Consider the following 16,029-nt stretch of genomic DNA (forward strand, 5'->3'; position numbering starts at 1 on the left):
TATTTTTTTAAAAGATTGTATTTATTTATTTGTGAGAGAAGAGAGTGAGCGAGAGGGAGCACAAGCCAGGGGAAAGGCAGAGGGAGAAGCAGATTCCCGGCTGAGCAGGGAGCCTGACTCGGAGCTCGATCCCAGGACCCTGGGTTCATGACCTGAGCCAAAGGCAGATGCTTAACCACCTGAGCCACCCAGGCACCCCTGTAGTGAGAATATTTAAGATCAAATCCCTTAGCAATTTTGGAGTGTATAATACAGTATTATTGACTACAGTCAGTATGCGGTGCATTCACTCTCCAGAACTTACTTATCTTCTGGTTGCAAGTTTGTCCGCTTTAACAATATCTCCCCAGTTCCCCCTCTGGGGAAGAGGTGTCTGGGATGTCAGCTCCTCTTTGACTTCCCTCCTCCTGTTAGAATCAGGCCAGCTACATTTTATCCCCCCCCCCCAGTGCCCTACACAGTGAAAATGCCATCAACACCTTGAAGATTATTAGGAGGTAGAAATCCAAGGTAAGCGGCATCCAGATCATATCTGTATTTTTTCATAGTTTACTGGTTATTCCAGAAAAAAGAAAGCCCCCCCCTCTATTTCTTTGTCTCTCTCTCTGTCTCTGTGTGTATGTGTGTGTTGAGAGGGGCCGTCACCATGCTTAGTGAGAGTGCTGTTTCAAAAACTTACTTATTGCCACAGATGTCCATGTCTGAAAAATCAAAGCTTTGCACAGTTTATGGCACAAAAACGAGATTTGGCCTGTATTTGCCAATATTAAACAGTTGTATTTCCTATAGATTTTACTAAAAATTCCCCAAAATCATTGCTAGGACTTGACAATAAGTGTAGATTCAATAGAAGGGAAAGGGGGATTTTTAGTGGGTCAGAAACATGACATCTTTTTTTTTTAACAAAGATTTTCTTTATTTATTTGACAGAGAGCACAAGCAAGGGGAAGGGCAGAGGGAGAGGGGAAAGCAGGCTCCCCACTGAGCAGGGAGCCCGATCCTAGGACCGTGGGATCATGACCTGAGCCAAATGCAGACACTTAACCAACTAAGCCACCCAGGCGCCCTGAAACATGCCATTATCTTAACACGGACTGACTTTTAAATCTCGGGAAGTTAAATAGATCTTTTGATGGGAAATCATGGGCACACTCTTTTTATGTCCACATACTGTTGTGTTCCACAGTGTCATCCAAACGCTGGACAGCTTTCTTCACACCACTCCGTTTAGATAAAAGAACCTAATTCTGCACTGCATCTCTGTCACACTCTGCTACAAACTACAGCCACAGGAGAGCGAGGGTTGTGTGGAAAGGCCGTGGTCTTCCCTAGCCTCCCTGTGGGGAAGGGAGTGTTGTCGCCCAGGTCCTGTCTTCTCTGACCCTGGAGCCGGCCATGGGTGGAGTCTGCCCAACCACTGTTGCTGGGGTCACCTTTACTGTATATTCATTGAGATTTCCAGAAAGTACCATTGCCCACTTTCCTGTTCTTCCTCTACTTTCTTGGCTACTCCTTCTCAGGCTCCCATTCCAACTTCATCTCTTCCCAAGCCAGAAACGTTGGCACCCTTCCAGACTGAATCCTAGGCTGTTTTCTTTACATATTTAGCTGCTGTGTTGCTCGGGACATACCAGTTTTTGACACTTGTTTCTTGAACTGTGCCTTCGGCCGTTCCACAATGTCCTTCTTCGGCCCCTTGGAAATTCTTTCATCTCCACTCCCTCCTTTCCTGATAATAATATTGCCATTTCTGGTTTTTTATGGCATTGGCTGGCTATCTCTTATTTCTTATACACGTCATATGGTTGGGTTTGTTTTTGTTTCAAATTCATTTGGACATTTCTGATCATTTGCATTTACTAAAATGACTGATATGCTTGATTTTTTTGTTCCAAGTTGTATTCATGCTGTATCATTGTACTTTTGAGAGTTCTCTTCCTTTTCCTTTGCTTTTACAAAGTTGCTATCCATGCCATTTTTTGTCCTTGCTAATTTGGACATTCCATTGTACTTTTCCATTCTTTTAATGGCAGTTTATTCTCTGGTATCCTAAATCGCCTATTTTCGGGGCGCCTGGGTAGCGCAGTGGTTAAGCATCTGCCTTCGGCTCAGGGCGTGATCCCAGCGTTCTGGGTTCGAGCCCCATATCAGGCTCCTCCGCTAGGAGCCTGCTTCTTCCTTTCCCACTCCCCCTGCTGTGTTCCCTCTCTCGCTGGCTGTCTCTCTCTGTCAAATAAATAAATAAATTCTTTAAAAAAAAAAATAAATCGCCTATTTTCTTAATATTATTTGTAAACAAGACCCCTCAACTCTTTTCTCACTAAGTTTATTTTTCCTGCATCCCCCTACTCCAATAAGATGAGATTTTTAGACTATTTTAACTTCCCTTCCCTCTTTGGCCCCAGTTGAGAAATTTCAAATGTTCTTTCGCCATTCTGCCTCCATGTTCACCACATCGAGGCCTAGGTAACTCCGAAATAGTTTAGTTCTAGATTATTATTAAAATTACCATTCCAGCAATTTCCTTTAAGAATACCTACCTTAAAAAATCCTTATCTAATACTCAGATTACGTATTCCAAGAGGTTCATTTCTGATTGATTTAGATGAAACCATGTATTACTTATTCGCAGACATCCAGTCATTATCCATTTAAACTTTAGTACTTGAGGCCTCTGTTTTTGTTCATTCATCGTTTGGTTAGTATGATTTAAGTATTTTTCTCAAATAGGTCATATGGTTGTTAACATTTTTTAATTCTTAAAAATGAAAAACATTTTTTGTTTATGGGTGAATGAAATGCTGGCTGGTTCTGGGGTTCTGGGTGGTAGTCCAGTACTCTCAGAAGTCTCTAGATGTTATTTCAACATCCTCTGTCTTCTAGGACTTCGAATGTTGTATAAGAGAAGTCCAATACTCATCTTATTTTCCATTTGCAGAAAACCTAATCTTTCTGAGTAGAAAGTTAAGATTTATCTTTTATTCTAGAGATTTAGAATTTCACCAAGGTATGCCTAAGTATGTATTTCAGTTATTCCCAGAATGATGCTATGTAATAAACTACCACAAAAATCTTGTCGGCATTAAATTATAATTATCGGTTACTCACACATCTACAAATCTAGGCTGGGCTTGACTCCAACATTCAGGTTGGGTCCAGGTCCACTTGATGTATTTCTCATCCTCCTTGAGTCAGGAGCATCCCAAAGCGTGCTCTCCTCATGGCAGAAAGCAGAACAGGAGGATATGGAAATAAGGGAACCCTCATTTAAAATGGCATTGGGAAGCCCTGAAGGGGGAGCTCTTGGCACACCTGGCTGGTGTGCGACTCTTGATCTTGGGGTTGTGAGTTCGAGCCCCACATTGGGTGCAGAGATCCCTTAAATAAATAAACTTAAGAAAAATTTCAACCACCATTAAAAAAAAAAACCTATAAAAGCTGACCTTCCCTTCATCTCCTTGGACTTACCTAGGGCTCACCATGGCTTGTATGTCCCAAAGAGCAATTGCTCTGTTATTCCTCAATAAACTCATTTGACTAGTAAAATAACTGGCTTCTTTATTTTTGAGGTTGACAATGGTGAGCCCCATGTGCAGGGAAAATTCAGGCTTCTGCTTGTATTGTGTCCATTGGCTCAAGTGAAGCACATAACCAACCCCAAGTCAGGAGCTTGGGAAGTACAATCTGCTCATCTGTGTTAGATGGAAGGGAGGCAATCAGTACTTGTCGCACAGGAACTTAATCAACTATAATTTGTTTATAGATCACCTACTAGGATTCTCATGGAACCTGCTGGGAACTTGGTGTACTTTTTTCAGTCTGCGAACTTGGGCCTTTGTTTTGTTCTAGGGAATTTTCATTTATTGCTTGCTTAATTATGCTTCTCCTCCACCAGTTCCCTCTCCTTCTTCATGGCCTGTCTTTGCTTGTTATGTCTTCTAGATCTGTCCTCCACCAAGACTCTTATCTTTTCCCTGTAAGTTCCACATTTTTGTAATTTTGAGATACTGTGCTTTGAGATATTTCTTGCCTTCACCCAGATTACTGACTCTAGCTGCAAGAGTAGCCATCCTCTCCTTTAATCCATCTGATGTATCTTTAAGTTTGAAAGCACAGCATCTGGTTTCACAGAGCTTGACTGCGTGGGAAGAGGCGTGTGTGCACAGGATGACCAGCCTAGCCTGGTTTGCCCAGTCCTGGTTTCAGCACCGAAAGTCTCACGTCCCTGGAACTCCCCCAATCCCAGGCACACTGGGACAGTTGGTCACCCTAATGCTGTACTTGAATCTCTTTAAATCCTAGTTTTATTTTTTATTTGTTATCTGTCTTCTCTGGTGATTCTGTTTTTGCTGGGTGTCTGCCCTGTTTGATCTTTCTTCTGGCTGCGTGTAAACTCTAAGATGTCTGGTTATTTTTCATTATCTACTGTACTAAGACCATTTGGGTTTTGCCTGTCATGTACCCATGTACCGGGGCTTGAAACTAATTCATTCATTCGTTTTTTTGGGAGAGAGAAAACCTTACAATGCCAGGGTAGCAAGAGAAGAGAAGGCATGGGACCCTTTGCTCCCATCATGCATTCGAGGAGACTACCAGTGCCCCCATACCTTCCTGGATAAACAGCGTGTGTCCACGTTCCAGTAGAGGGACCTGCACCCTTATTGCTCTCCTTTTGAACAAGCATGAGAAAACAACCTTATCAAGGAGGGGACACACAAACTGCTTGGGTGCCACGCAGTCTGGAGCTGGACACTAGATATTTAAAGAAGTTGTCTGGGAATTCCAGCCACTGGCACCTGAGGTCTGTTGGGAGATACTTTTCCATGGGTTTCTCTTGTTTCTGCACATCTTGTGAGCAGAGGCACTGACAGCTTTTATTCTGAGCTAACTTTCCAAGAAAGTTTGTAGAGTGAACAGCCTCAGGAGATAGAGATCATGTTTCCATATGGAGCCAAAGAAAAATTTGTTTGTTGACTGGTATAATAATGTCTCCCTTTAGGGCAAAAACTGGGCAGGTTTGCTTGCAGCCCTCTCTAAGATACTGGTATTTCCTAAGCTTGGTTCCTCCCCTGCTACACACCTCCACTGAATGTGCAGCATCCACTTGGGCTCACCTCTGTGTTGCCCCAATGGGACGTGGGGGGCAAGAAAACCAACGCAAATAGGAAGCGTGTGCTGCCTGTTGTGCTACGGGGAATCACATCCTTTGCTTCTGACCCAGTATTCTTATGATTTCTGCCAGCATCCGTGAGACTAAAGCAGACTCACTTGTTTGCTTGCAGACAGGGGAAGTCTCGTACCCCCTTCCCAGTTCTCACTGGAGCCTGTTAGAGGTGACATGCTGCCCCATCAGGAATCCTTCAGTGGAAACTTCCTCCACTCTGCTCCAGCCTCAGCTGATTTGTGGTCCCAGCAAGCCAGAATGAGGTCACTTTGGGATAATTCTGCTAATTTCAAATGAGCAGATAACTGGCAACTCCAGGGTGCTCGATCACCTTTGACCTCTATATGGAGGAAGTCCCACTCTATGAAAGCATCATCTTCTAAGTATGATTTATAAGTATTTTTTTAAAGATTTTATTTGGGGCGCCAGGTGGCTCAGTGGGTTAAATGACTGCCTTTGGCTTGGGTCATGGTCCCAGGGTCCTGGGATTGAGCCCCACATCTGGCTCCCTGCTCCACGGGGTGCCTGCTTCTCCCTCTCCCTCTGCCCGCAGCTCTCCCTGCTTCTGTTCTCTCTCTCTGTCAAATAAATAAATAAAATCTTTAAAGAAGAAAAAGAAAAAAAAAAAAGGTGAGTCTGAGGTCACACCCCATACCTAGGGAATCTTTAAAAAAATATAGATTTTATTTATTTATTTGACAGAGTGAGACAGAGAGACTCTGCTGAGCAGGGAGACTGATATGGGACTCGATCCCAGGATTCTGGGATCATGACCTGAGCCGAAGACAGCCGCTTAACCAACTGAGCCACCCAGGCACCCTTTAAGGGTTTGTTTTTTGTTTTGTTTTGTTTTAGGATTTTATTTATTTCAGAGACAGAGAGCACGAACAGGGGCAGGTGGGGCAGAGGCAGAGGGAGAACCAGGCTCCTCACTGAGCAGACCTGAGGCTCGATCCCAGGACCCTGAGATCATGACCTGAGCCAAATGCAAACGCTTAACTGATGGAGCAATCCAGGTGCCCCTGATTTATAAGTATTTTTCTAGGAAAATAACTTTATAAACAGCAGTTATACCTAGCACTAGTTACTTTTTTAGAAAGATTTTATTTACTTATTTGACAGAGAGAGCACAATCAGGGGGAACGGCAGGCAGAGGGAGAGAGAGAAGGAGGCTCCCCACGGAGCAGGGAGCCGGATGTGGGGCTAAATCCTAGGGCTGTGGGATCATGACCTGAGCTGAAGGCAGAAGCTTAACTGACTGAGCCTCCCAGGCACCCCAACCTAGCCCTAGTTATTTTCAGAATGACCCTGTAAATTTATTAAGCAGCTCCAGCTTAGTGGTTAAGATTATGGGTTCTGGAACCAGGCTATCTAGATTTAAATCTTGGCCCCTCCATTAGCTAGATTAGTTATAGTATCCTCTCAGTTGTCTCGCTTGAAAATGGAGTTTACAACACTAACCACCAAGAGGGTTATTTTGAGGATGAAAGAAATAATGCATGTCTTGTAAGTAGCTCCTTGCCAGGCTGCCGTGATAACCATTCAATAATCTGGCCGCTACGTACAGTTTAAGCAAGCCTGGTCATCACCTGTTGTCTTGCTCGTATTAGAGTAACATTAGCCTTGCTCTGCCCACTCAATTCTCCCAGGTGAGAAGGCCAGACCCGTGGGGAGGGTTCTGCAGTTCTCCAACCCTGCCTGGGAGTGGAAGGATGCCCCTACAACCAGGGAGGAGTATTATGAAACTTGCTTGGCTCATATCCAAATTACATCTTCTAACATATGAGCGTCATTTACAAAGAGAATATATTGATGTCCAACTGTTTGACTCTGAATCTCTCTCTTTCAGATGGTTCCAAACTCTGGCAGAGATGCCAGTTTTTAGCATCCCCCCCCATCAAGCACCAACTCATAGTTAAGTGACAGGCTGTAATCTATCATTTCATCCATACGCCTTAGGGTCTCTCCAACCATATGCTGAGCCCATCGTGCATGGGTCTATATCTTGCCCTCAGTGAGGCAGCGGAGAGGGCAGTGTGGGAAAGGACGTGGTCTCTTACCCCAAGAAGCTTGGGTCCAAATCTGGGCTCTGATACTTTATAGGTAGGTGACCTTTAGCTCCCAAGGCCTTTTTCCACATCCATAATTGTACCTTCCTTACACAGTCCTTGTAAGGACTGAGTGAGTTACAACATGTACAACAGAACAGTGCCTAGCATGTAGTGAGAAGAGCAGGAAGAGATCCTGTATTTTATAGTCTAGGTGTTTTTCAAGATCCAATGAAAGCAGTTAAGTACATTTTCCCTGTAGATGAAATACTGAAGTTCTGGAGATAAAGGATTATTTTATAGAAAAAGATATTTACCTGAAACACTACTGAGACTGTCAAGGATGTCCTCATCCTTTTTTTTTTTTTTTTAAGATTTTATTTATTTATTTGGCAGAGAGAGAGACAGCCAGGGGGAGTGGGAGAGGAAGAAGCAGGCTTCCAGTGGAGGAGCCTGATGTGGGGCTTGATCCCAGGACTCCGGGATCACGCCCTGAGCTAAAGGCAGACACTTAATGACTGAGCCACCCAGGTGCCCCAAGGATGTCCTCGTCCCTACCAGTGAGAATAAACTAAGCTCCTGCTAATGGACGGGTGGCCGCAGTGCTATTTCAGGAGGCAGCACACAAGAAAAACCAAAGATAAGATTGGGATCAGTTGGAAGGTAGGAGAAGCAGGAACAGAACCCTGGAGACAGCCTATCCAGCAAGGAACCTAACATGTTTAGTTATTTGTAAGAAAACAAAAGTTTCTTAGGAGAAGTGGATGTTTATCCCAAGATTTTCTCAAAATAGAAATCGAGAATGGGATAATAGATTTCTTTTAACTTATCATTTATGAGTAAGTACACATTCTCTCTGTAGAGAGTCTCTCTGGACTCCAGGGGCTGGGCAATACTTTTTCATCTGGAATCTTAACTCTGTCATCTTATGGTCTGTGTTCTGCCCTCTGACTTGTGATAGGGTGACAAGCCACTAAAATCTTGAGCCCTCTGTTTCCCAGTCTCTTTATTACGTACTCATCTTTGCATATGTGACATGAGTTATTCTATTGAGACTTTATCATACTGGGAATGTAGCTTAAATTGCTAAAGGATGAAATTACATGAGTTGTGACTAGGATCTAGATTCTGAAGAGGCATTTTTCTTTTCTTTGGTATCTGTATTCTCCCCACCCCAGCTGGGGCCTAACACAGTATGAGGCCCATAGGAAGTCCTCCCTACACAGTTGTGTGAATAAATACACACTCTGGGATTTTACTTCAAGAGTGCCTACCTTTTCCTGTTCGTCAGTGTGGCAGTTGCCTCAAATTACCAACCTTCATGGGGATGATTAGAAGGAAATAATCATAGACCACCAATGGTAATTTGACACAAAGCTGAACTTATTTGCTTGTCCAGGAGGACTGCATCCCATTACTCCACCACAAGTTAAGTTGCTGTGTCCCTGCAGTACAGTTGGACCTTGAACAACACCAGTTTGAGCTGCATGGGCCCACCTAGATGCAGATTACACTTGATATCTATGTCACAGTACTAGAAATGTATTCTCTCTTCCCAATAATTTCCATAATGTTTTCATTTCTCTAGCTTACTTTATCGTAAGAATACAGTATATAATACATATAACAGACAACATACGTGTTAGCCGACAGTGTAAGCGATCGGTAAGGCTTCCGGTCAACAATAGACTATTAGGAGTTAAATTTCTGGTTAGGCAAGAGATATACACAGGTTTTTGACTTCGTGGGGAGTCGGCGCCCCTAACCCCCACATTGTCCAAGGGTCACCAGTACCAAGAGGGCAAAAGAAAAGAAGTACATCAAATCGGGTGAGCTTCAGAGCGCAGGTGCCTGGTTGGTTCCCAAGACCCAGCATAAACTCTTCTTAGCAAGCAGTCATTAAGCTGGTTCACTTCTGAAAACTGCAGGCACCATACACAAAGATGTCCAGGATGGGTTACCTAAAGCCCTGCCTGGCTCGGCGTCACTCACATGGCATGTCTGGCTCGTTTGCTTGACGTTGGCCAGAATCTTCCCTTAGCAGGGCCGGGACAGCACTTCAGCACAGCGGGGTTGATCAAGTGGGAACGACCCGTTACCTGCCTCTTCGCTCATCTCTTTTGGAAGTGCCAGACCTCACTTCCCTCCATGCATGTGTACATGGAAAAACAAAGTTTAGGGAGACAGGGTGCCCTTTAAAAAGCGTAATCCAACAAAATATGAGAAGCTCTCAAAGAAATCCTTGCACACCAATGTTCCTAGCAACAGTATTCACAATGGCGCAAGGGTGGAAGCAACTTAAACGTCCATCGATGGATAATGGATAGGCAAAGTGAGGAACAGGCACACCAAGGAATATTATTCAGCCGAACAAGAACGAACAAAGCCCGATGCGTGTTACACCACGGAGGAACCTCGAACACATCGAGCCAAGTGAGAGAGGCCAGACGTGAAAGGTCACATGCTATCTGCTTCCATCATCAGGAAATATCTAGAACAGGGAGGTCCACAGACTCAGAAAGCAAACTGGTGTTTCCAGGGCTGGGGGAGGGGAGGAGGCGAGGCCGGGGCTTCTTGGCTACAGAGGTCTCTTTGGGGTGAGGAAGCTGTTTTGGAAATAGAGCTGGTGGTGGCACAGCCATGTACATGTAGTGAATGCCACTCGGCATTTCAGTGCCCCTGAAAATGGGTGACTCTCGCGTATGTGAATTCTACCTCCATAAAAAGAAAGGGGAAACAGAAAGAATTTCAGGGCTGTTTTGAGCCCCACCGATGCAAGAAAGCAGGAACGGACATGGGGGAGCCGGGCTGCTCAGCAATTGATGGGCACCAGGAGGGGACAGGCAGAAACGGTGGGGGGGGGGGGGTTCCCACCTCAGAATCTAACCAGAGGTCGCCAACACTTGAAACGCAAACAAATAATAGAACACATTTTCAAATGTGTAGCTCTTTAGTTTCTGCAAATAACCTGGAGTTCTAAACCAAGTAAATGATTGTATTGGGAGAAAGCAAGACATCCCACAAGTGCCTTTTCAAGGCCAGTGATTATACCTGGAGGAGAGGGGCTGGGTTCTGCGGAGGGCAGGGTGGCCCCAGAGTGCAGCCTGGGGACCACCAGCAAGCAGGGGCGCCCCTGAGCCACTCTGCCCATTGGGGAAGTCTCCCACACCCTCCGTATAAGCCTGGCAAGCACATCATCTTTTGGCAGGTTTCACAGTTTCCTTCCAAACAAACTGGTAAAAACTGCATTTAATACACTGGGCACAAACCTATTTTAAGCACATACCAAGTCCACTCTTCTAAAAGATGTTTCTAGTATTTAATAGGTCACTTCAGTACAGACATGTACAGGGAAACCATCTGTAAGAAGCTACGCCCTTCCCGACCCAAGGTACAACGTGGGCGAACCCTGAGGACTGTTCTGCTAAGTGAAGCGAGCCAGTCACAGAAGGACAAACACTGCTCCACGATCCCACTTATACAAAGTACCCGAAGCAGTCCAACTCGGGGAAACAGAAAATAGAATGGTGGGTGCCCGGGCTGGGGGAGGGGGGGGAACGGGGAGCTGCTGCTCCGCGGGGATAGAGTTTCACTTTTGCAAGAGGAGGGCAGTTCCAGAGATTCCCTCGGGAGACAATGTCCAGCTACTGAGCATCACTGAACCGCACACCTTGAAAAGGTGGTATATTCTATGTCAGGATTTTTAGCTCCTCTCAAAACTTTTACAACCATCCTAGTAAAGTAATACCCACGTTAACTGTAGTGTAGTTGCGTGGTTTTCGAGAAATTATAGGCTTTAGGAGTTTCGACTGAACCCGGTTTGGAGCTGGATCTACTCTAGAACATGAACATGAAGAGGACTCTGTCTACAAGCACAGCAACAAAGCAACGACTTGAAGCAAAAACAATCCCAGTTGCTTAAATCGCTGCCTTGTTTCTACGAACCACTCACGAGGTTGTGCTTCCCTAGAGAGTTTGAACATCTAACGGTAAAATACTGACACGCTGAGGGAAAAACCAAAATCAAAATGAAGTCAAAACTCGGGAGTTGATTGGGCCCATGCTCTGGTATTTTTAAAAAGAGAGAAAATAATGCAAGACTCAGGATTTGGGAAGGGAAGGCGGGCCTCTGTCCAGTTTACCTTTGGACGGGCTTGCAGCCTGCGGGTCCGGAGGCGGCTGCGCTGTCTGGGTGGCTACTGTCGTCACAGCCACGGCACCCTGCAAGATTCTCAACTGTGGTACCTGCTGCCGGGACTGTGGCTGCGACTGCGAGGCAGGGGCCGGCTGCAGCTGCGGGGTAGGAGCCTGCTGCGGGGTAGGAGCCTGCTGCGGGGCAGGGGCCGGCTGCGGCTGCGGGGCAAGAGCCGACTGCTGGGCAGGGGCCGGCTGCGGCTGTGGGGTAGGAGCCGGCTGCGGGGCAGGGGCCGGCTGCGGGGCAGGGGCCGCCTGCGGCTGCGGTGCAGGGGCCGGCTGCGGGGCAGGGGCCGCCTGCGGCTGCGGGGCAGGAGCCGGCTGCGGGGCAGGGGCCGGCTGCGGGGTAGGGGCCGCCCGCGGCTGCGGGGCAGGGGCCGGCTGCGGGGTAGGGGCCGCCCGCGGCTGCGGGGCAGGGGCCGGCTGCGGGGCAGGGGCCGCCCGCGGCTGCGGGGCAGGAGCCGGCTGCCGGGCAGGGGCCGGCTGCGGGGCAGGGGCCGCCTGCGGGGTAGGGGCCGCCTGCGGGGTAGGGGCCGCCTGCGGCTGCAAGGCAGGGGCCGGCTGCAGCGGGTGCCCAGGACGAGGACGGCTCTGCCCGGGTCTCCTCTGGCTCTCCGCAGAGCCGAGCGGAGCCAACACCGCTGCCTGGGGCTGCGGCAAACTCCCCTCTCCAGCGAGGGTAAGGAGCACAGCCGGCTGAGCAGATGAGGCCGTTTTCGGACTGGCTGCACCTTGTGCACCTGAACCCCGTGGCACCGGCTGCTGAGGGCCAGAAGTGGAGGCTTGCTGAAGTTGTTCTTGGGGAATCAACTGATAGAGCCGCTGCTCTGGCTGCTGTGGGGTGTTCAAAAGGAGCGAATCTTGTGGAAGCTCCAGTAGAGTAACTGGCCTGAGGCCGGAAGCATGCTTTAAAAAAAACTGAACGCGGACCGGAGGACCCCGCGCTGCAGTGGGCACCGCACTGGGGGGCCGAGCTCCTGAGGGCAGGCTGCTGGGCTTGATCCCCGCAGGAGCCGCGGCGCCAGCTCTGGAGCCCTGCCCGGGGCCGGAGCCCCTCGCCAAAGCCTGCGCTCCACAACCAGGGCCCGCCACCTTGAGGAGGCTGCGGCCTGCAGAGTTGGCCATGACCTGGGCGGCGGGGCTGCTTTGGGATGAGCTGGCGGTGGAGGCGGTGGTGGCAGGCAGCCTGCTAACTCGAGTGCCCTGTTTCACAGAGGATTCCTGGGACTTGGCCGCGACCGGGGTGGCCGGGGCTCTTTGTGAGGAGCTGCCGGTGGGCAAAGTGCCTGCAGGAAACACGCTAACTCGAATCACTTCCACAGAGGATTTCTGGGACGTGGACGTGGACGTGGCCGTGACCGGGGTGGCCAGGGCTCTCAGCGAGGAGCTGGCGGTGGACGGGGTGGCTGCAGGAAGCGGGCTAACTCCAGTCACGTTCACAGGGGGTTGCTGGGAAAGACTTGGTGGCTTAGGAGCAGGAGCAAGAGATGGAGATTTATGAAAGCTGCTGGCCTCCCATGGAGTAAAACTGTTCCCCGACCAACTCTTTCCCGAGCTCCAGGGAAGTCTGATGCGTAGAGGTGGCTGTCTGACGCCCTTCCCCTGGACTGAAGGCCGAACCGACACCATCTCAGGCTGTTCTGGGTCTTTCCCGGGAGGAAGCCCGCTGAGGCTGGCTGAGTTGCTGGAGCTGTGGGACGAGGTGACGGGACATCTGGCCTTCTGCGGGACCGCCACCTCTGGCCGAATGACTACCCCCCCAGCATCAGTCTTTGACTCGGGCGGGACACCGTCTGAATGGTCATCTGTGGAGGGGTGCGGAGGAGACATCTGTTCCTCCCATCCGGCTTCCTTCCAGGGCCTTCTAGGTCCAGAGAGAGGTGGATTATTCAGCGGCTGCACGAAGGTCAGCTCCGTTGTCTGAGGCTCGTCGCCAGCTTCACATCCAAACACACCGCCACCTCTTACCTCACGGGCTGGCCAGATTCCCGGAGGTGAGACATCACGTGTGGCGGACCTCCTGCCTCTGGCGTATTTCTGCACATCCACTTCAGAAGGTACGGCCAATTCACAGGGTCTCTGTTTCCACATATCTACACAACTCCCTGCTTTAGAAATTTTGAGGTCATACTGCTGACCGGCTTGGCTCTCTCTGCCTTTCCTGCAAGAGGCCCATACTCTCAGCTCGGGAGGAGGTGGACAGTGAGACAGCTCCTGCTGCCGATTCAGAGAGGGTGCAGAATACCTCTTGAAGCTCCTTTTCATCGGGCGAGTGTTCATCTTCTGCTTGTCGTAGAGCAGCCTGTTTGCAGTGCAGGCTACTGCTATAGAAGGATCAAGACACAGGGGTTCAGCGGTAGCCAAGATCAGTTGGCTCTCAAGCAACAGTTTGTCTTCCTGGGTCCACTCCTGGCCATCGCTGGTTATGGACTGCACGTCGCAGGCTAAGGTCTGCATCGTAGGGCGCAGGAGAATATGCCTGCTCTGGTAGCCGGGAGGTTCCCCACCACTGCACTGCCTGTAGTCCCGCACCTGTGCTATGACACACCCACAGTGGAAGAAGTTAACCTGAGATTTTTCCAGGAGGTCCAGCAGAGCAGGAGGTAATTCTTCAGCATCCAGGTAGTCAAGCAATTCCCCTTCTTCATAAGGCAGCCGAATGGTCTCTGAATACGCTCCATGTTTCCCCTCGAGCATCAGCGAATATCCCCCCTCTCCTGGGTGTAGGTTGACCACTAAACATGGCAGCGACTCTCTCCTAACGAGCTTCTCTAGCAAGCTCACGTTGCTTCTTAGTTCCTCCGTAGCCTCGGGCTCTTTCCCACATTCTTCCACATAGATGTCATAAAGTTTTTCATAGAGAGATGCTTCCCCACTCGACGAGCGTTTCCTTTTAGGAGGCCTCTGCTGGGCACTTGCGATGACATAGTCCGCACGGTCCAAAGCTCGTTCTACGGCCTGTTGCATCGTGGTACAAAAGGGGCCCTAAAGAGAAGAGAGAACGCAAGCGCCTTGAGGGGCGGGGTGAAAACCCTTTCTTTCACGTCGAGGCAGCGTCTCGCCCGCGCCGCAAGTCCACCCCGGAGCCACGGGCCTCACTTCCAAATGGGCGGCCAGAAGCGCGCCCCACGAAAGCCCCACACGACATACCTGCGATTTGGGGAAACACCTACACGTGTGGGAGCCGCCACCGCGCCGGGTCTGGAGTCCCCGCGGGCTGGGCCGGAAGTGGACGGGAGACCCCCGCCCCGCCCTCCCCGCTCTCCCCCCGCCCCCCGGGCTCCCCGCCCCCACCCTCCCACCCCACCCCCAGCGGGAGCATCCGCTTGTGCGCATGTGCGCTCTCTGCAGGCCACCGGGGGCAGGCCTCAAGCCTCCTCCTGTTGTTGCCTCCGCCTCCCCGCCACGAGGCCCACAGCGCGCACTTCCGCTGCAGGGCCAGACCTTTGTTCTCCACTGAACGCCAAGAGCACGCCACCAGCCACCACCGACGCGTAGGCAAGGATCCGAAGAATACGAACGTTCGGGTCCGGTCCTAGTCCACGCCAGTTTGCGCAGGAGTGCGGCTGTCGCGGAAGCCTTGGAAGCTGTTGCTTTCTTTTCTTGGCCAGCGCTTCACCCAGAATTGTTCACTCTTTCCGAGTCTCCTGTCGTGAACGGCAGGGCTGCGCCTGGTGCCCATCAGCGCTCGAACACACCCCACAGAGTCCACGTGTGTAGTAGCTCCTGCCTACGTGGAGGCTCGCTGTATTTGGTGCGGGCATCGGGATTCTTCCTTGAGTCTTCCAGTGAGCTGTCATGTAGAGGTGCGCAGGACGTGCCGTTCTGATACTTCAGTACTTACCCGGCACTGCCCTGTGTGTCCCCGTAAGGGCGCTTTACAAAGGATGCCATGCCATAGGCCAGGCGTCTCGTCTGGGAATTACAGTTCAGGATTCAACTACCGGTTTGAAAAGGTGGCCTGCGCGCGATGGACCTGAGAGCTATTGTCCCGGGTGATGGCAGCGCATTTCAGCGATCACTCTGACTTGGAGACACAGCCAGGATCCCAAGCGTGGATCTGGAGGGAGGACGATGGGGTCCTAGAGGATTGAGGGGCCCTTGTTTTCCACTACCTTTGTGGCCTTGAGATGTGCCGGCCTTTCGGGACAGGTTTTTAAATTTTAAAAGAATCTCTTGATGTTTATGTGAGACACGGTGATAATAGGATATTCATAGAAAAGTCTCACAAGGGAAAAGAAGCCAAGACAAATCGGTGAAACTCCCGAATTTCACACAGCTCGGAAACCGGGCTGGGTTTTAACTAGCGGCCATGATGCCAATTGCGTGGATAGGAGATAGGACGGTCCACCGAGAGAGGATTAAACACTGTTTGACGGAGAGCCCCTGAGAGATAGACGACCCTGGTTCAGGGATAGACAAGAATGCTTTTCTACTGGCCCACCAGCTGTCTTTGGGCGAGTGGATACTTGTGGAGCGCCTCAAGGGGGCTTGAAATCAAGTGTAGTTTCTTCACTCTTTCACACGGCCTCCCCTGTCCCTCTGTTTCCCACCCCCGCTTGCCCGAAAGTAGGCTAAGGACGAGACTGGACGGCTAAAGCCTATTCTTCTATGCAGTAATCC

The 16,029-nt window shown here is 49.7% G+C and overlaps 1 protein-coding gene across 1 annotated transcript; it reads right to left on the minus strand.

Moving 5' to 3' along the window:
- Positions 1 to 11,313: 11,313 nt before the first annotated feature.
- Positions 11,314 to 14,373, minus strand: LOC113242208 (transcription factor SPT20 homolog). Its single transcript, XM_044377569.2, has 2 exons — positions 12,841 to 14,373; positions 11,314 to 12,609 (listed from the first exon to the last, which is right to left on the minus strand). The coding sequence occupies exons 1-2, from the start codon at positions 14,371 to 14,373 to the stop codon at positions 11,314 to 11,316; spliced, it is 2,829 nt and encodes a 942-aa protein (XP_044233504.2).
- Positions 14,374 to 16,029: the final 1,656 nt, after the last annotated feature.

The sequence above is a fragment of the Ursus arctos genome, chromosome X (assembly GCF_023065955.2).
Source record: "Ursus arctos isolate Adak ecotype North America chromosome X, UrsArc2.0, whole genome shotgun sequence".
Lineage (NCBI taxonomy): Eukaryota > Metazoa > Chordata > Mammalia > Carnivora > Ursidae > Ursus > Ursus arctos.